The sequence below is a fragment of the Gossypium hirsutum genome, chromosome A07, assembly GCF_007990345.1.
Source record: "Gossypium hirsutum isolate 1008001.06 chromosome A07, Gossypium_hirsutum_v2.1, whole genome shotgun sequence".
In the NCBI taxonomy this organism is placed as follows: domain Eukaryota; kingdom Viridiplantae; phylum Streptophyta; class Magnoliopsida; order Malvales; family Malvaceae; genus Gossypium; species Gossypium hirsutum.
The window spans coordinates 2955373-2975548 of record NC_053430.1 but is presented as its reverse complement, the minus strand read 5'-3'; the positions used below and the strand labels follow the sequence as shown (position 1 = coordinate 2975548).

The 20176-nt window shown below is 33.3% G+C and overlaps 1 protein-coding gene and 1 pseudogene across 5 annotated transcripts; one reads left to right on the top strand and one right to left on the bottom strand.

Moving 5' to 3' along the window:
• Nucleotides 1-3432: 3432 nt before the first annotated feature.
• On the top strand, nt 3433-11110 carry LOC107900515 (protein EMBRYONIC FLOWER 1). Of its 5 annotated transcripts, none has more exons than XM_016826132.2 (7): nt 3434-3689; nt 4840-5011; nt 5846-6261; nt 6339-6446; nt 6561-8005; nt 8639-10383; nt 10497-11110. In XM_016826132.2, the coding sequence occupies exons 2-6, from the start codon at nt 4851-4853 to the stop codon at nt 10358-10360; spliced, it is 3852 nt and encodes a 1283-aa protein (XP_016681621.2). In that variant the 5' UTR covers nt 3434-3689; nt 4840-4850; the 3' UTR covers nt 10361-10383; nt 10497-11110. The 5 variants fall into 5 exon arrangements, with proteins under 5 accessions (XP_016681623.2, XP_016681624.2, XP_040973117.1 ...); XM_016826133.2 differs by having other exon boundaries at nt 3434-3707; XM_016826134.2 differs by lacking the exon at nt 4840-5011 and having other exon boundaries at nt 3433-3689.
• Nucleotides 11111-14480: 3370 nt separating this feature from the next.
• On the bottom strand, nt 14481-19652 carry LOC107900518 (L-gulonolactone oxidase 3-like; annotated as a pseudogene).
• Nucleotides 19653-20176: the final 524 nt, after the last annotated feature.

Genomic DNA, 20176 nt, shown 5'->3' with positions numbered 1-20176 from the left:
TGTTGGTGTTGGGTCTATATGCCTATAATGGCAGAAACATTATAAAGGAGGGCCCTCTCCACAAGAAGAGTGATGTATCTTTCAGTCGTTAGACCCAACAAATCCTCAATATCTATGGCATATTTTTTTCCTTCTCAAATTCAACACAAATATCAATGGGTTCACTGACCCTGAGTTCAGACTGAGAAACTCCTCCACTATATATAAAGAGAGAGGATACTGTGTAATGTGTACTGGATCCATCTTAGCCACCCACTTTCAATCTAACACTATTTCTGTACTAAATATAAATAATAATAAAAATAAGAGAAGGGATTTTAGATTTTAAGATTCTGAATCTAAAACAATATACAGTTGTAAAACCCATTGGGAGAGAGCATTCATTTTCAATGGAAAACAACTGATGCCGGCCTTGTTTTTTTCTTTGACCTGAAAGTGAGTTTGTGTTTCTAAAATGATGTAGGAAGGAACATATGGTTGATATGATTTTGTCGATCCATATCATATGCATGGTTTCTTTTAAATAAGTGTTACACATTCTAGTTGGGAACATGTGCTAGCTAGCAGTGCCACCACGCCCTCGAAACCAACTAAACTAAGAACTCCAATGTCTTATTCATCTCACTGTTGTTTCAATATAAACTAACAAAAACATGAGATTGGAACTAGATGAAAATGGCCAATTCATGTGCATTCAATAAACCAATTAGTATCTGTAGCAAGTAGTTGAATATTTCTCAAGTAATATTTTAAATTTAAAACTTGTAGATAAAAAAGATAATATTAAAAAAATTTATTTCGAAATAAAATCTACTTACAATCGGTAAACATTGAGAAATCTAAAAAAAATTCAATTAGCTATGAACATATATGGGAAAAGATATTTACATACGTGTATATATATACTATATCATGCATGTTTTTGGACACTCTTTCCAAATGGATTCAATGATTTCTTTTAATTTGGAAAAAGATCAACAACCAAATTGAATTTAATATACTTAATCTATAAGTAAAGATCTCAACCTTTTTTTATTTTTCTCATTCAACACGTCATAATTAACAAAAGTGAGCACATATTTCACTTATTTTCGATAGGGGTGTTTTTTTCCCTCTCCTATTTACTACGTTAAACCCCAACCTACCCAATAGGGGATGAACTTCTCTCCCCTAATTTCTTTATATTTTTATGACTTTATTCAAGTTTTTCCCTATTCTTCAAGTAAAGAATCTATCACTTTGGTTTTGGAACATTATCAACTTATACATTTGGATAATGAAAGAATTTATGGTGAGGAGATTGTAAGTTTAAAGCATCAAAGTATGGTACAATTTAGGTGAAAGGTGGGGTGATTTCATGGGTGGAATAAAAGTAAAAGATGCTTTTTTTTACGAGAAATAATTTACAAATGACAAAAATCGTATATCATATATGATTATCATTCTCCGTTATTAAAAACTTCAAATTTTATAAATAAATCAACATAATTGTATATAATTTTCTATATATTTCACTATTAATGTATCAAAAGACGAACATATCATGAAGATTGAAATGTAAATGTCCCCAACCCAAATGTATGTGATCCACACCCTAAATGCCATACATTTAGTAACTAGTTTAGTAGGCCAGCCAAGGGTTCGGGGGTTAGGCATTTTTAACGTGAAAATGGGCTAGCTAGGGTTAAACACTTACCCATTACATTTACATCACGGAAATTAAAAAAAACGAAATTAATCCTTAGGGTTTTCATCTCAAACTAACTCCACGCTCTTTAATGGGTATTCCATTACACGCTCCAATGAAAGGGTGATTACGTGCGAAGGCATCTTTAAGACCGTAGAGACAACGAGTATTAAAAGGTTTTTAGGTCAATTTCTAAATAAAGTCCTTGTACTATGCATTTTTTTACGTATTTAGTTTTTCAACTATAATTTAATAATTTAGAGTAGATTTAAATATCTCAAAGGTCTTGTATTCTCCTAAAATTTAACATTTAGACTTTGAGTCCCTATACTTTTTTTAGTTAGAAATCTTGGTCTTGATGTGCCTGTTATAAAAAGGCAAAACAACTTTTTTATCCTTAACATTTACAATTTTTTGTCAAATTGGTCTTTACTCTTAAAATCACATAAACATTACAAAAATGTTTAAATTTTTTTTTCATATTTTCAATGGAAATATTTTTTTTTGAAATTAAAATCTCTTTGAAATTAATTTTTAAAAAAATAAATTTAAATATTTAATAAAATGAAAAATATAAAAAATTGTGTTATTTACTCCATAAATCGTAATAGAGTCTCTCCAAACTTTGAGCTATTTAGTCAGTCCATATTAAATCAAATTTGATCAAGATTATTTTTATTTTAAATCAAACTAATTATATATAAAAAATATTTGTATGTAAATTTAATTATGAAGTATATTAAATATTAGTATATAATAAATTTTAGGGTTAAATATAAAATTTACACATGAATTTTTGTCTAATGTGCAATTCGATACATGAATTTCGATTTGGTACAATTATACACATGAAATTTGAATTATGGTATATATGCATACTTGAAACTTTGATTTTCATTCAATTGTACACATTTAAAGAAATGAATACATATATTTATTTTCCTGTTCGATTAATATAATTATTTTTGTAAACAATATATCAACGTAAAATTGTACTAATTCAATAATGTTGTTAGTGATTGGGAAAATTGAACCAAATTAAAATTTCATGTAAAAAATTGCACAAGACCAAAGCTTATATATGACATTGCACATTGAATCAAAATTCATGTATAATTTTGATATTTATCTTAATTTTTAAATAATGATACAAATTCTAAATTGATTCAAGTTAAATTTAGAATAATTATATTAACAAAATTATATTATAATTATCTCAATATAATTATATTTAAAATTTATATTAAATTTAATATAAATTGATTTAGAGTTTGTATCATTACTTAAAATATATTTTATTTTAATAATTTGTATACTTTATAATTAAATTTACATAAAAATTATTCTTTATATATAATTAATTTGGTTAAAAAAACTTATTCATTTTGAAAAGGAGAGATATTAGAAATAATTAAATTATAATAGAGAGACTCAATCTAAAAAAAGTGCATAGTACAGGGACGTTATATGAAAATCTACTAATTTTTAATGCTCTGGGAACAGGAGCGTGTACCAACGCGTTCTAATAGTGCGCTTTTTTCATTATTCCAATCTAGGGCAACACCCATAATGGAATTGTGATAAGAACCGAACCTCACTTCCACGTGGGCCAAATCCATTGGTTCTTTTTCCTAGCATTGGTTTTCTCTCTTATACTTTCTAAATAAATAAAATAAAATAATATTTAATTATATAGAAATATTTTTTTTACAGATGATTTTTAATACAACAACAACAAAAGACCCTCCTTTCAAGGACAAAAGATAAAAACTCTTTTCTTGTCTACTCGTCTTTCTCTCTCTCTAAAAGAATCGAAAAACCTCTCCTTTGTTTAAGCTAGGGTTTCTCCAAACTTCGCACTCAAATTATACACGACGAGCTTCAGATCTCTTCAGAAGGACTCAATCTTCTACTTGGTCGATCAATGTTCTTCCTTTTGATACCATTTTCTCGACTGGCCGTGAAGAATCGAAGCTGGGTTGGTTTTAGATTGTCTTAAGAGGTACTAACTCAAATAAAGGTATTTTTTTTCTGATCTAATTACAATTTAAAGCTCTGGGTTTGTTTTGTTATTGATTTGTTTCCTTTTGATTAATACGAGTTTAAGCTGAGCTGGAGCTTTTTGTTTATTTCAGTTATCTTGGGTTAGTTTACTGTGTTTAGTACGTTAAGTTTAGACTTTTATTGACGTTTTGGCATCTGGGTTTTGCTTTATGAGTTAATATATTCACCTTTTTAATGGATATTTTATGTATTCTTTTATCGGTTTTGTGGTCGTAGAAATGATGTTCACTGTTCACTACCTTGTGAATTTTGATAGTTATAAAACCCTAGATAAAATTTTTCATTTTATGGATTATTGTAACATCAAACTCGAAGGCTTGGAGGTGAGTTTTAAAGCTTATTATTTTTGCTTTGATAACAAGACTATTATTCTCATCGAAAACTTTAGTTCGTATTATCTGATAAAACCCTAAATGTTTTTTTACCTTGTTGGTGTAATTTTATGATTTACTTTGTATTCTAAATGGATGGGTTTTGCTATATAATTTATTAGGATGTTATTGAAACATTAATGCTGTAACTGCAATCATATTTATGTTTGGTTTCATGGGAACTAGGGTTTCCAATTTTGTTCCCTTCGAATAGTATTCAGTCGTCTACTGATATAAGTTATTATTTTATGTAATAAATCACCATATATAGGGGCTTTCCAGCTTCTCATCTTTTCTATTGTATCCATCTTACTATATTGCTGTTATTTCATCTTGAATTCCTAGTAATCATTAAGTGCATGCTTAAGTTCTTGTGATATACTTAATATCTTAGAGCTTCTTGCATATTGGTTACATAGCTTATGGATATGGTCACACTGTTACCATGTATTGTTATCAATGCTCATGACAGCTTATGAATATAGTTACACTGTTACTATGTATTGTTATCAATGCTCATGGCAGCTTATGGATATAGTTACACTGTTACTATGTATTTTTATCAATGCTCATGGTAGCTTATGGATATAGTTACACTGTTACTATGTATTGTTATCAATGCTCATGGCAGCTTATGGATATAGTTACACTGTTACTATGTATTGTTATCAATGGTCATGGCATATCTAATTGTTGCACATTGGTGTTATCAATTAGTTACTCATAGCATGGAGACAACTACTGTGGTCAAGGAAACTCATCACAGTTGCAGTTCTAATCTTGTCGCCAAGTCCATGGAATCACCCATAAAGATTGACTCAATATCCATAGATCTTATCAATGCTAATGATGACATTGATACTAGGAAGTGTGAACATTTTTCTATTCGGTAAGCCATGATCCTTAATATTCAGTGCTCTTGTCTACTTGTTGAACTTCCTCAACCTCTCTATATACTACCATTGTTGTTGAAAATGGGTTTATGGTAGCTGAAGTTTGGGTGTGGGCTATATGCAGCGAGTGTACCTATGTGAGAGAGGTATCTTTCCTTAGTGGAATCAATTGATACGTGAGGGTATATCCTAAGAAATGCTTTTGAAATCATCTATCAAAATGAGAATTATTGAAAGAATTAATTAACTTATTTCTTTCCTTCAGTTGTTCATGCTTCCTCACTAACTTCATAGCTTTCTTGTTTGTGTGTGCACGATGACTTTTCTCCACATTTTAGGGAATGGATCAAAATATCTTGGATATTCTATTTATAAATTAGTGCATTAGCTAAGGTATTTTATTCTTTATCAACATATTGTTTGAGATAGAATGGAATGTTGAGATCATATCTCCAACAAATATGAAAGTATACTAAACATCTGATTTATGTAATGGCACCTAATAAAGGGATTACAGTTATAAATTGAGGTAAACTTATTGCAAGATTTGATATCTATAAATGGTTTCTGCTGATACATAGTTCTTTGAGCACTACTTTCAGACTTGCTAGTTGCTATATGCAGTGCATTAATGGTCATGTTGGAAGTCTAACTCATAAATTCCCTTTATAATTTGAGGGAAATTTATTTCAAGATTTGATATCTATAAATGGCTTCTGCAGATGTATAGTTCTTTGAGTACTCCCTTGAAACTTGCTAGTTGCTATTTGTGGTGCATTAATGGTCATGTTGGAAGTCTTCCTCATAAATTCCCTTTGATTTAAATGCAGTGGATATGCATCTGAGATGCGCAGGAAAGACTGGAAGAAAAGTTGGCCATTTGCATTAGATGGTGGCCAGAATATATTTAAAGAACAGAACTGTAAGCTTCCTCCTTTACTTGTTCCAAAGTTCAGATGGTGGTGTTGCCAGAACTGTCTGCGGGACGTTGGGGCTGAAGGCAGTATAAATGAAGAAAGAAACGTTACTACTGATAGTAGCAAATTGAAATCCTTTGGCTCTTGTCCCCTTGTGTCATCCCTTGGGGATTCTGTGGTGTCTTCATCAGGTTTGCTGCAGGCTGGAAAGAGTAATGTTGACACAAGAAAATGTGATGCTATTGCTTGTTTGAATGTTAATAGCAGTCATCCTTTCGTTAGTGGTAAAAGTGACAAGAGAGTGGAAAACACAGATGTACAGGTCATAGGTATATATCTATCCTAGCTCAGTCTTCATGTGGTTACCACTAAATTAGAACTTCAACTGTTTTGGTTGTTTTTCCAGGGCAAACAGATATCTTAGAAAATAACATTAATAAGGAGATTCCGAAATATGCTGGGATAGAAGTTATTGCTAGCCTTATGAAGCAAGCACTTTGTTTAGATGAAAAAGGTATGTTTGCCATGAGTAGAAGACCATATAAATAAACTTAAGCATTTTCCTGCATTGCAACTGAAACTGGAACAACAGTAGCTGCAATAACACTGTTTCTTATTTCTGCAACAGTGGCTTCTCTGCAACATCATAATCCCAATTTAGAAGATAATGAAGTTGCTGGTGTCAAGCTTCCTGAATCAAATGTGGAGCATGCAGTTAAGGATGCCACTGAAATAAGTCAGACAGGAAAATCTGCCTGTGATCAACAGATGGAGTTGGTAAAAGGTTGTGGATCCCATGGGATAGCAAGTACAGTTCATAGGGTTCCTGATGCTTTCAAGATTCATACAGATGGACATTCTTCTTTGGAATTAGATGATTGTGATTATGCATCATCTGATAGTGATGAGGTATTGCCTGGAACTGCATCTGGCAGCGTGCATCGAAGAAAAAACCGTAAGGTTCGTCTGCTGACCGAATTGTTGGGTAAAAACAAAGATGAAAAAACTAATCTCACGAGTACAGAGGATTCTCCTTCTAGTACCAATCCTGATGCGTCTGTACACATAGATTCAGTATCTGCTTCCCAAGGTCAGGTTACTTTCCATGGAAATGTTACGAGTAGTTTGGCTCGTAGAAGGAAAAGAAAGATGCCACAGGATGAAGAATGGATGTCTGGGGAATTGATGAGCTCTCCAAATAATGACCATAAAAACCTTAGGACCTTCAGCAGAGATGCAGAAACTGTTGATGGAATCACAAGTTCTGATTCAGAAGGTACAATTAACAGAAGCAGCTTACAGACTCCAGCAAAGAGCAATTTGGTTAACTTTAAAGTTGATAGAAGTCCTATTCTAGGAAAGAAGAAAAACAAAAAGACCCAGAGTATTGATCAATGTCCATCCTTGCGTCTGTCTCATGAAAATCTGCAGAAGGAAAGACAGAAAAAGCCTGGAGATGCCACTAAGAGTGATGCCACTGATATTGCTTTGTACAAATCAAATGATGTATCTGCAGGCAGTGGGTTCAATCCCTTAACTGTATCTGCCGCAAAGGCGGAAAAAAAGTCTAATTTGTTGAAGAAAAAGAGCAAGATGCATCTAGATCATGATCGGCAAGCTTCTCCAGTTCTTTGGAACAATGGCATTCTCAGAGAAGGTCTGACTTCAAGGGAAGATGTAGAAATAAGACAAATTGGGAATGTAGCTGTTCCTCTTGAAGTAACCCAGGATGCATCACCTGAAAAAGGAGTGCAATTTTCCCTTAGTAATTGCTTTCCTGCTAAAAGATATGATGAAAAATGTGGCACTCCAATAAGGGATGGGCTACAATCTTTATCATCTTGCCAAGGGTGTGTTCTCAGTGAATATGATACTAGGAGGAAAGATTTAAACATGAACCATGTTGGAGAGTCTACTTTTCCAACTAAATCTCAAGTTGATGCCTACCTTTGGAAGGGAATGCATGTTGATCTCAACAGTAATCAAATCACATACGGAATACCGTTCCTAAATGAGAAGCAGAAGCATAGATCTCCTGATGAAGTTGGGAGTTGTTCCACAATGCTGCAAATGGTATGAACTTTTCTTCTGTTGACCAAGTAGTGAACTGGCATTTATAATGAAAAAGAAAATAAATTCATAAGATATTTTTGCAGAATCATTTGTGTGATCTTTCCCCACATTTATTCTTCCTCTGTAACCAAGTTTGTTTTTACATTCAGTTTTGGCATACATGAATTATTCAAGTTATGATTAGCATTTAGAATAAAGTTTCTGGAATTTCCAGATCAACCATTTATATTTTTTTGAGCCAGAAACATTCCCTTTTCTTCAACCAGTTATAAAACTTCAAAGAGGTACATACATCTTTTTCTTTTGCTTTGAAACAACTTTTGCTTCCATCCTTGATCCTTACTCCAAAATACAGATCTCTTGGAATTTTTTAAAACACTAATGACCCTTCTGGTTCTGATATAAGCTCATATTATCTTACATATGAAAGCTTAGATACTAGCATTTTTGTTGATAACTTTGAAGATGGCATATATATGTAGCATTGAGTAACATAAGCAATCATGTGAACTTTATGGCAAACATTTCCAACGTAATGAGGAAAAGTTCTGCTAATTAATGCATCTGTTTTTCCATCATGTTGTTTCTGTGAAATTGAGAAGAGGTTTTCTTTCCATCTTATCTCTGTTGCAGGATTTCAGTGGTACAAGCAACAATGGGAGAACTGTGGAGTTTCCAGACCATGCAACAGTTGCTAGGGAGCACTATGATCAACGTGTTGAAATGGTTTCTGAGCAAGGAGCTGCAGATGACATAATGGAAATTGCTGAACTGATGGCAAAGAATCAGTATGAACGGTGTCTTCCTGATACTGAAATTGATAAACAGCTGCCAGAAACCAATAACACCAAAATTCATCAGCGGGTGGATCTTAATAAAGTATATGAAAATGAAGAGATGATCCTGTTTCAAGAGACCCCAGATAAACTGGAAGCTCAAGCTAAAAATGGAAGAATTGGCAAGTTTGTAAGAGGCGATAATGTGGGATCCAGCAAGCAAAAGTCAGTGGATTATTTCTCTCCTATAGACCGAAACCAGTACAAGATGAGCCAGTTGGAACAAAGTTACCCCCCTGCAGGCTTTAGACCTTTTCCTCTATGTGGAGAGAAGCCATTGAATGGAGTCCAATTTTCTGCCACCAATTCCATCAGGCAAAACAGTGCTCAAAATTGCCAGCAGGTAAGGAACATGACTGGGCAAAGGTCCTCTCATGCTAATGTGCAGGCATTGGGAGTTTGTAACGCATGCCAGAGTACTCCACAGCAGAATAAAGAAGTAGCTCACCCATGGTCATCCATGATACCGAGTAGCATGTCCTATGTGCACAGCATCCCTCAAAAGTGTGCAGATCAGGTTGCAAGGTTAGATGTGCTTTCACATTGCCCCAGCAGTCTACCTAAGGGAAATATGAGCCGAAATGATGACTGGAACTTCTTGAATCTGGCTTCAAACTATGAGAAGCATTGTAGGAAGTTTGATTCTGAAACGCTTAGAAGGACACATACAGATTACTCATTTTCTTGCAAGCATAATGGGACAGGGCCGTTAGATCTGTATTCGAATGAAACAATACCAGCCATGCATTTACTCAGTCTTATGGATGCAGGGTTACAGTCAGGGGCATCAGTTGATGTTGATGGAAACCAAAGATTTGTTAAGAAAACTTCTTTTGTTCCTGGTCATCGTCCTAAGGAGTTTTCAAGCATGCCATCAGGGGGATATAGAACCAATTCAATGAAACATCTATCATTTGATTGCTACAGTAAAAACCACCTACCTGAGAGTTTCTGTGAGTGTATGTCAGCCACTCCAGCAGTCAGTCCTTCTACTTCATTCCAGCATGGTAAAAGTTTCAAGAAAGCACCTGGTTTTGTGGGTCAAATTTCACTGAAGTCTCGAGAAAAAGAGAAAAACAAGTGCTCAGACTCGCAAAGGCAGAGTAAAAACCACAGATCACAAAAAACTTCATCTTCAAATAGTGGCTTAAACACAACTTGTGGATCTATTCCTGTTCATAGTCTGCCAAAATTGGCGCTTGGAACTACAGATTTTCCGATGTTCCCCATGACATTTCATCCAAAGGAGAGTGCAACAAAACAGAAGCATAAAGCTCATTCTATGAGCGGCACTCTCTTCCATCCAAAAAGTGGTTCAGAGACTGGTATCTGCCGCATTAATAGAAACCCTGCTGATTTTACTGTGCCTGAAGCTGGAAATAAGTACATGATTGGTGGTGAAGACCTTAAATTTGGAAGGGAAAAAGCTCCGTCATCTGGATTGGTAAAATTGGTTGGGCACAAGCGTGAGAGGAAGCATGCAGTTAGGAAAGAGCATTCACGAAATCGAGCTTCATGAGACTGTTACAATTATATTTACTGGTAGCATCTCAAATCCCCTTTCATCTTCATTCTGGTTTCAAACTGTTCCCTTCCGTTGCACTTCCTCTACCTGAATTCTTCAATTAGAAATTGACTTGTCTAATTTTCTGCAGGCAAAACCGAAGCACCCTCTTTGATGCCCAGGAACCCCCCCCCCCCCAAAAAAAAAAAAGCTTAAAAGCTTTATCAAATGTCTGACTTCAAACCGGTCATATTTACTACACAAGTTGAATTTTTTGGCCTTGAAAAAAGCTAGGTGCACGGTAAGGCCTGTAAATATTTGCATATGCCTCGACCCTGCACACCCGGCCTTACATTACATGTCAACTGAAATTATTCGATGTTGTATGCTGGCGTTGTCCTGAACAAGTGTTTGTAAAACCTAAATACTGCCCTTAATTTGTACTCAAAAGTGCTTGTTTGTCACTTAAATAAGTTGGTTTATGCTCCATTCTTGAGCCAGTTATTGGGAGTGGAAACAGAACAGGCAATTAGTCAATATAAGAGCCTTATAGGGATACTCTATACCTGTATTTTTAGTAATTATTCAGTTGTAATTTACAGTTCTTAAGGTTTGAGAAAAAGAGATAAACATGGATGGTATCCTATGAAGCCTGTAGGATATACATATATACCTTCCAAAGTCGTTTTGCTGTTTTATCGTGTATGTTGTGCTTTCCCTTTTTGATTACTAAACTAACTTTTATGGATAACATGATTTCTCTTATTATGAGAGTCCTGAGATGAAGATTATCCAAGTTCAAGTGAATTCTCCTTTTTAGCATGAGAAGCTATGTTATTCTGATTTGAAGTGAGTGTTGGAGTATCATGTGCAGAGGAATATATATTGCATATAAATATTAAAATTTTGTACCTATTGATACGGATTAATATGCATTGGTACAAGTTGGTATGGGTTGAAACGAGTTGAAACACATCGAAATCTTAATCATAACTGAACCTATATTATTTGGTATTGACTAAAGGGCAACTCAGCACATATTGACTAATACAGTATCAACTATCATGATCTCTATTGATTATATATAATTTATGTTTTTTTATAAATCGAATTTTAATGGTGCTAATAAATATAAAAATAAAGTGAATTATTACATCCAAAATTAAAATATTCATAAATTTAAAAAATTCAAAATTATTTGTATCTGTCATAATCGAGTTCCAAAAAATTCGAATAAAAAAGAGTTCAAATTCAAAAAAAAAATCGAACTGAGTTAAATATGAATTTATAAAAATTTGAATCCAGAATAAAAAAAAAATCTAAACACATTACCAAACCTGATAAAATTAGAATCTAAAATAAAACTCGATCCGAGCGTTCGAAGTTTCCACCTTCATACATATCTAACTTGACTATATTAAAGTAATAATTCATCTCCCTCATGGTCGTGTGACATAAGAGATGCCCACAGCCAGAGTTAGCCCTTCAATCTAGGGCTGAGAAAAACTTTTTAATTAATTTTTATGAAATAATCTACGTAAATGATGAATGGATTATTAATAAGTTTCTAATTAAATCATTCGTACAAAATTATAACTTAAATTATTAGTTTTATTTTTCTTTGATTCGGGTTTAAATATATATTAACTTGAAGAACATTCCTCAATTTTGTGTTTATATGCGGTGTTGGAATTGTGTTAATCGGAAAGTAATTCCGGAGACCAAGGGGCTAACACTCGAGGGCTACAGACATATCAATGTCTAAAATCTACAATAAAATTATAGTCAATTGAAAGTTGAAACTGATTTTAATAGATCTATTCGATTGACTTGGTGTAATTGAAAGTTGAAAGTTTCCATATAAAGCCCCGGCTTCTTTTTTTTCTCCAGCTTTGGCCCTCTTTACAATGCAAGTAACCTAAACTGGAGCTTTAGTTTTTTTAGGGTTTTAAGGCACCCAAAACGGTTAGTTTTGGGTTTTAATGATTTTATATTTTGTTTAACCTCTAAGTGATATGGATATTATGTAAAATGATTAAAATTTCTTGTCGTACGTGTGGAGCTGAAGTTTGGTGAGAGGTTTGATTTTCCCATCGAGTGGAGCTTGCCTCCCATTGAGCTTTGTAATTATAAGCCTCCATTAAAGGGTTACGATGGGGCTAAGGAGCAATTTAAGATGATGAATAGGAAGTATCTCCTCATAGTTCCCCGGGATATCACCCTTCATAAAATCTTCAAGTACTGCCTGTTTAATAAGGGCGCAAATGGTTATTTCGAGAGTAGTTTCCACATTGGTTTCATTAATGGCGGGAAATTTAAGCTATGGGACCAGTCGTGGCCTTTTGATTTAGAAGATATAGTGGCCTTAATCCTCCACAGGCTAATGGAGGAACCTTTGCAAGACATTGTAAATTACAAGAAATGTTTGGATAAAAAATGAAGGGTTCCAGATGGCATGCATCGTTCCTTACCCGTTATCCCCTCGAAGGGTGAGAAACCTCCTGTTGTTGTGGGGACCAACACAACCATTGTTGTTGGTGCAAGAACTAGCCAATCCATTGCTTCTTGTAGTCAAGCTCAAGCTCCAGGTGAGGAAACATCTTCCAAGCTCCAGGGGATGATGAAGAGGAGGAGGAGGAGGTCCCTTTAGATGTCCCTCTGGTGAACATGGTCATTAGCTTCGAGAGTTCGTTAAACAACGGATGGGGTGGCACAACAGGGTTGGAGGGTCGTCATGATGGGGCCTCCCATTTTCCGTCATACCTTTCCTTTAACCTTGTCAAATTTTTTCTAAGTGCTGATATTGTGGCTTATTTTTATTGATTTTGATAATGTTTTTCCTATGTGCAGTTACTTCAATTACCTAATTTCCTGCAACTAGACAGATAGATTCCAAATCTTGGATGTTGTCCTTGCTACTGCGATAGTCGCTCCTGCCAGGAAAAGACTAAGGAAGCAGTCTGAGAAGCCATCCAAGAGGTAAAAGAAAATAATCGTAGTTAAGGGACAGGGCTAACCAAAGCCTTGAGGGTTGACCATCTGGGAGCCTGCTGCTCCCTCAACAAGTGTTGTTTAAACTTCCACAATGATTAGTGGAAGGTAGTCCAGAGCCTCATCCGGTACCATTTCCCCAACATCAGCTCTAAGAGGGTCCCCTCGGGACTACGTCATAGGCCCCCCCTCTAGGTGTGATTTTTTTTCAATGTTGGCTCAACTTAGGTAAGCTATCTATTGCTCACTGAAATTCCTTCTTCAGGTGTGGTGTCTATGTTTTCTTCACGATTTTGTGAAGTCATTCATTTTTTTTTTATTGACGTCGGTTGTGCTTGTACTTCTAGGTCCTTCAAATACAACTACACCACCCACCCTTTTGGACCTTGTTACTAAAACTGAGTTCTCTGTCCTTGCTACACAGGACTCCATCCTTGTGACTGGTCGGCATATGCAAACAAATATAGACTATATACTTAATTATTATAAAGTCTTAAAAGCAAGTAGCACTGAAGTTTAATGATACATTGAAGAAGGTCAAAGATGAGTTGACCCAGTGATAGTGGGTGGTGGATGAGCTTCCGAAGGCCAAACTCGAGGCGTATACTTTAGCAGGCAGAGCAAAAGATAAGGCCAATCGCTTGCAAACTCAGGTGGGCTTCTTAGAAACTTCTAATGACACCCTGAAGAAGGAACAGGAGACATTGATTCTCTGTTGCGACCAACTTGTGGCTGAGCGTGATAGAGTTCGTGCCTAGGTTGTTGAGTTAGTGGAAGCCCTCCAAAGGAAAGAGGATATCAAGGAGGCCTTGGATGACCTAAAGAAGGATAAGGCCCAGATAGATGAATAAGGGTTGAAGGTCAAATTCAATTCGATTGAGGGTCAAATTTAGTTAAAATAAGAATAAGGATTAAATTGATAAAAAATATAAATGTTGAAGATTAAATTTAAAATTATGATTTTTTTAAATTAAATAGTTATAGGATTTGAAAGTTATTAGTAAAATATTTAAAATTTTATTTTAAATAACATTTATGCTGTTTAACTTTTTATGCTCTCGAAACTCAAAAGGAAAAAAAATGTATTTTCACTAATCAATTTTTGTATGGGAATTTGCAAATTGCACCATTAGAATCAAATATCTAAACCAACATTGTTCTTTTTCTTCTTTAAAAACAATGCTAATTATTATTGTCTCGCTTTGCAAATACTAAGTTGTTTCTTTGAATTTTTTTATTTATTTATTTTTTTAAGAAAAAGGAGAAAACCTGAAGACCAATCCGCTAAAAAATCAAAGATTGGAGGATGATGGTGAATGTCTGCAAACTCTAGCTTCACTGTAAACGAGCCCTGGTTTGCAAAAATACCCTTTACTTGGACTGCAATGTCTATCTTCTGAACATATGCAAAGCCCTTCTAAAGCACATCCATCACTTCCAACACCTTCTTTCCCAAATAATATCTCATCCGACCATTCACTCGACAACATATTTTCTGGGTCTAATTGCTTCTTCACTGCAATAAACTTATTAAAGTTTAGGTACTTACTTTGAACTTTCAAAAACGCCAAGTTCCTGTTTTTAGCCCAATGTGGGCGAGCCCCATACTTGAAAAACGCCATTTGCTCCACTTCTTCCATTACATCTTGGTTCAACCTCGGGGTGGAAGCTTCATCAGCTCGATAATAGTTGAAATCAACAACTATGGAGTCCTCGGATTGGCCTAGATATGCCTTTGAAGCCTTTATGTATCGAATCAAGAACCCATTATAGTGATCGATCCCACAAAAGTTTTCTGGTTTAAGGTCCCTCAATTTTTTAACATCTTTGATGAAGTCTCCAAACTTTGTAGCAGTAAATATTGCAGTTTATTCATAAAAGAATAGTCCTTTGATTCTTGGATCCCAAGCACAGGAGGCATCGATTCTTGTTTTAGGTGAATATAAGCATGAACCTGATGTCTGCCTTTTCCCTTGGCGACCCACTACTGGATAACCTGTGAAAATCTGCCCATTGTTCTTCAATCCATTGCCAATTTGCTTCTTGTACCATAATGTAGTATCCGCCAGCGTGCATTCTCCATTCACACTTTTGGTACTCTCGAATAGTTTTTCTGCAAAATTTTCTCATATTCAAAGACCAAAACGATGCAATGATATACATATTTTTTAAAATGACAATAACCAGAGTTTATACCCACAGGTCAATTGCAGTAAGCGTCCTTAAACTATGATTTAGATTTTAATTTGGTTTCTAAACTATAAGTAACCTAATTGAGTCTTAAGTATCCGTAATGTATTAATCAAGTCATTCTATTAAACTTTAAATGTCAACTCAAATATGATGTATATTTATATAAAAGACTGCTTGAATTAAACCTGATTAGAATAATAATCCCATTAAAATTTAGAACGCTTTTCACTCAACCTAAATAATTCATACCATATGTAAAGATATACTTAAAATTTGATTTACATATTTTAAATATTATATGTCAAATTCAAGTTAACATTTAATTCAAACTAACATATCAATTGGCAAAAAAAAATTAACTAAAATGACACTTATGTTTTTAAGAAACTACAGTTTAAACATTTTGAAGTTAGATAATTATACATTAAAATTTGCAACTATAAAAATTGACCCAAAAATAGAGATTTACTTGATCATGAAATCAATTAATTTGAAATATAGATTAAGAATGTGCAATTAACCCTAAAAAAATTTTACCTGATGCTCTGACCGATTTAGAGATGAGGATTTCATTGGATTGAAAGCCAAAAAAGTCGTTAATTCCATCGCTAGGGGTTTCCATGGGAACTCTACTGTCATATCTATACACTGCCGTATGTTTTGATGGATACCATGTGATGTCTCCGAACTCATATTTCTTTCCATGTTCCATGAAATTGTTTTCAATTGAAGAATCATTTGTGAAATTATATGTAATGCTTCTCTTGAATCCTCTCTTCAGAGACAACTTCACATGTATATATATGTTGTTCAATTTCAGACAACATAATTTTATTGCAAATAAATAAGCAAAAAAACCTCAAGTTGTAGCATGAGTTTATTTTTGCCAACAACCTCTTAATTTAGTGAGAAGAGTGTTATATTGTAGATATGAAAATTTAAATTTGATCCCCTAACAATTTCATTCTCTTCCCTCAACAATTAAAAAAAATTACTTTTGAAATTATAAATAGATAATTTATCTACTCAAATAAATAAATTTGAGGTTAAAAGTCCCTGTAATTGTATAGAATTTGAGATTTGATCTTCGTCTTCTTATTTTTTTCATTTTAAAATTCCTAGTTTAATCATTATCATCGTTTGAAGTTTTTTGTCAAATTTTATCAATTTAACATGTTTATTTTATGTTAATCATCAAATTTCTAATTTGACCGATTTTGATAAAAAAAAATACTTACAATTTTAATGACTGGACTAAGAATTTTAAATTTTAAAAATTAATTTTTAAAATTTTAACTTAAATTTAAATATGTGATTATAAAAATGTTTATACTGATTCCTAATGTAATTTATAGATTAAATTCATATAAAATAATAGGTGAACGTGAACATCATATCCAAAGTTGGGAATCTTTTTTTAATATAAAATTTCAGTTTTTTGATTGAGATAGACACCCTATGTTTCCTTTAGTGCAAAGTTTTCTAATGGCTATTCTTCTTTTTCTAAGAATAATAAAATGTTAATAAAAACAATTAGGAGCATAACATAATACAGACAACTGTAATTATTTAAGACTTACGCCATTGTTAGGTTCTTCGTACTTTTCCTGTCAAAGTTTCTCATTTTTTTAATGTCAAAATTTGCTATTAATGAGTGTATTTTGATAAAATTATAGATTTAGTTTTTCATATTTATTTATAAGTTAAAATAATTTTAATTAAAATTTTCAATTTTCTTTTTTGCGTTGACGCGATTTATGTTTCATATGAAAATTTTTGCATAATCTTAATTAACTGTTAACCATTAAATTAAATGAAAAGAAATTTAAGTTAACTCTTGAGCTAAAATATTACGACGAGGTTATTATAAGTTAAATTATATTTTATTTTTTATTTAAAAGATAAGAAATTAATTTGTATATTAAAGAATAAATTAATTTTTTTATGTTAGAAATTTTATTTATTTGTATTATTAAAAATTGATAAGGCTAATAGGTCACGTGTTTTTAATGTTAATGTACAATGATGGGTTTTTAACGATAAAAATAGATGAAATTTTTAAAAATATGATCTAACTCTTAGTATAATGATTTCTATGGTACTTTTACATATATTTTATTTTTTAAAAAAAATATGAGAATAAATTATATTAGGATCATCCTAAAAAATATAGTTTTTATATACCAATAAAATAGTAACACGTCATTAAATTTTAAAGATAATAAAGTATTATTATACACTCATCTATATCTAATATCTTCTCCAACTTAATTTAACTTTAATTAAATTACTTAAAATAATTAATTTTTTAAATTATAAACAAACATGTTTTATTCTTTTACAAATTCTAATTATTTTGTTTTTCATAAGTTCATTTTTTTGTGCAACCAATTTAAAAGAAATTAGTACTTTTTGTGCATTTTTTTCCATGCCATTGACACATGATTTTGGTAATTATTTTTTCTCCTAAACCCTAAATCTTGAACTCGAATCTTAAATTTTAAACCCTAAACCCCGAGATTTAGGATTTGGGTTTGAGATTTAAGGTTCAGGATTCGGGTTTGGGTTTGTGCTTTGGATTCAAGGATCAAGGTTTAGGTTAAGGGTTCGAAAGTTCGAGGTTACATGTTTTGGTTCAATGTTCAAGGGTTCAATGATATAGATTACGAGTTCGAGATTCAGGATTCAAGTTTAAGGTGCAAGAGTTTGGAGTTCTAAATTTTTAGTTTAGGATTCGAAATTCTAGATTTAAGTTTAGAGTAAAAAAACTATCAAAATTACGTGTGCATAGAAAAAATTGTTGAATATTATTAAATAATTGAAAATGGACCATCACTAATGTGGTGGAAATAGTCTATAAATTAATTTTCATATCTTTAAATTTGGATGATACAACAATTTTATTAATACCTAAAAAACTTAATTTTTAATATCATTCTAATTCTAAAAAAAAATATTCGCCATATTAAAACTTTTCGAAAATCACCCTATTAAGATGGAATTCACAGCAATTCAAACAAGGAAAGAGAAATAGTTACCTTGGAGATGACACCCAAAATTCCTAAAGAAACTTTTGCAGCATTAAGGAGTTGATCTTGTGCTCCAATTTGTTTTACTTTTGCATACCCTTCTGATTCATTACCTGGAACAATCATGCTGAGCCCAATAACATGATCATGAACAGCTCCTCCTTTGCCCACCACGAACTTCCATGTGCCCCGGTGCTTATCATCCCCGCCACGCTCACACCCTCCCAATACGGCGCCGCAGCCAGGCTCAACCCCGCCTCTTCAACCTTATCAATCACATCCCGTAGCGCCACTCCGGCATCGGCCGTCACCGCCAAATTGACCGAATCAATCTCGATACTGGAATCATATTTCGCCGTGCTTATCAACAACGAATCATGATGACCCAGTGATGAAGGGCAAGCTAGTTTGGGGATCGTGTGTGAAAACTGGCTGACTACTTTCACTTTGAGTTTGTTTTTATTGGCGTGAGCGACGGCAGAGCGAAGCTCTTCTTCAGTCGTTGGGTATACAACGCTTTTGACACTGCAGTCCTTTCGATCTCCCCATGCACCATAGGAATTGGAGAGGGTACAGATTGTTCGGTTGCATTGTACCGGATCTGGTGGTGGAATAGCATGGACCAGGATGATTGAGCCCCATACAAGTAGGTGAAGAAAACCTAGGAGCCACCTGAAGTAATACATTTTATTTCTGGATAATTCAATCACTGTTGGCAGATCTGAGCTTTATAGAATGGAGAGTGTTAATTTGGTAAAGAGAAACTGTTAAATTATGGGATTTTTGATAGAATAGAAAGTAATGCTTAGAAGAAACTTTTGAAGAAATAAATTATAAAAAGAGAAGATTTCTTGCATTGAAGCCCAAGATAGACTTTGGAGCATATATAGGATAGAGTAATATACATGGTAATATATGATTTGACACTAATATGACATATAAAATTCCCCACTTTGCACCAAAAAAGACTTTTACCTTCAAAAAGTGTTTGTTTAGGAGGAGATCGGTTTTCTTTTTTATTGTGGTATGAACAACAATAAGACGAAGTTGGATTGAGTTGGGTGCTGTTATAGGCATTTTCGTGCGACTGTGGAACTCTTTCTCATGCGGTTGACGCGTTTATTATTGGGCCAGATGTCTCTCACTCATAATATTTGGCTGAAAGGAAAGCAATAATGAGTCGTGGTCCTGCTGCGGCATGCCACAAAAACAGTTTGTGAGGAAATTGTTTAGTCATTAGTGATTCTTATGAAATTATTTTGGGAGTTAAATCTGTACTTGAGCTTTAATAGTTGTGTAAATGGAACCCTAAAATTTGTTAATCCATTTAATGCTTTTTACTTTTTTTTTGGCTACGTTGACATATAAATTACTAAATTTAACCATCACTAATTTGAGTTTTCTTCCAAAAAAAAAATACATACATGAAAATTAATTATATTACTAAATTAACAAGCTAATCAATTTTAAAATAAGGTAAGTCGATCCCTGTTTTTAATTAGTTTGAGTTTTTGCTTTTAAATTAATATTTTTAATAGTCGATTGAGTCTTAATTCGATTGGTATGAATATTATTGTCAATACAAGAAGACGTGGGTTTAAGTGCGTTGGAACCCATT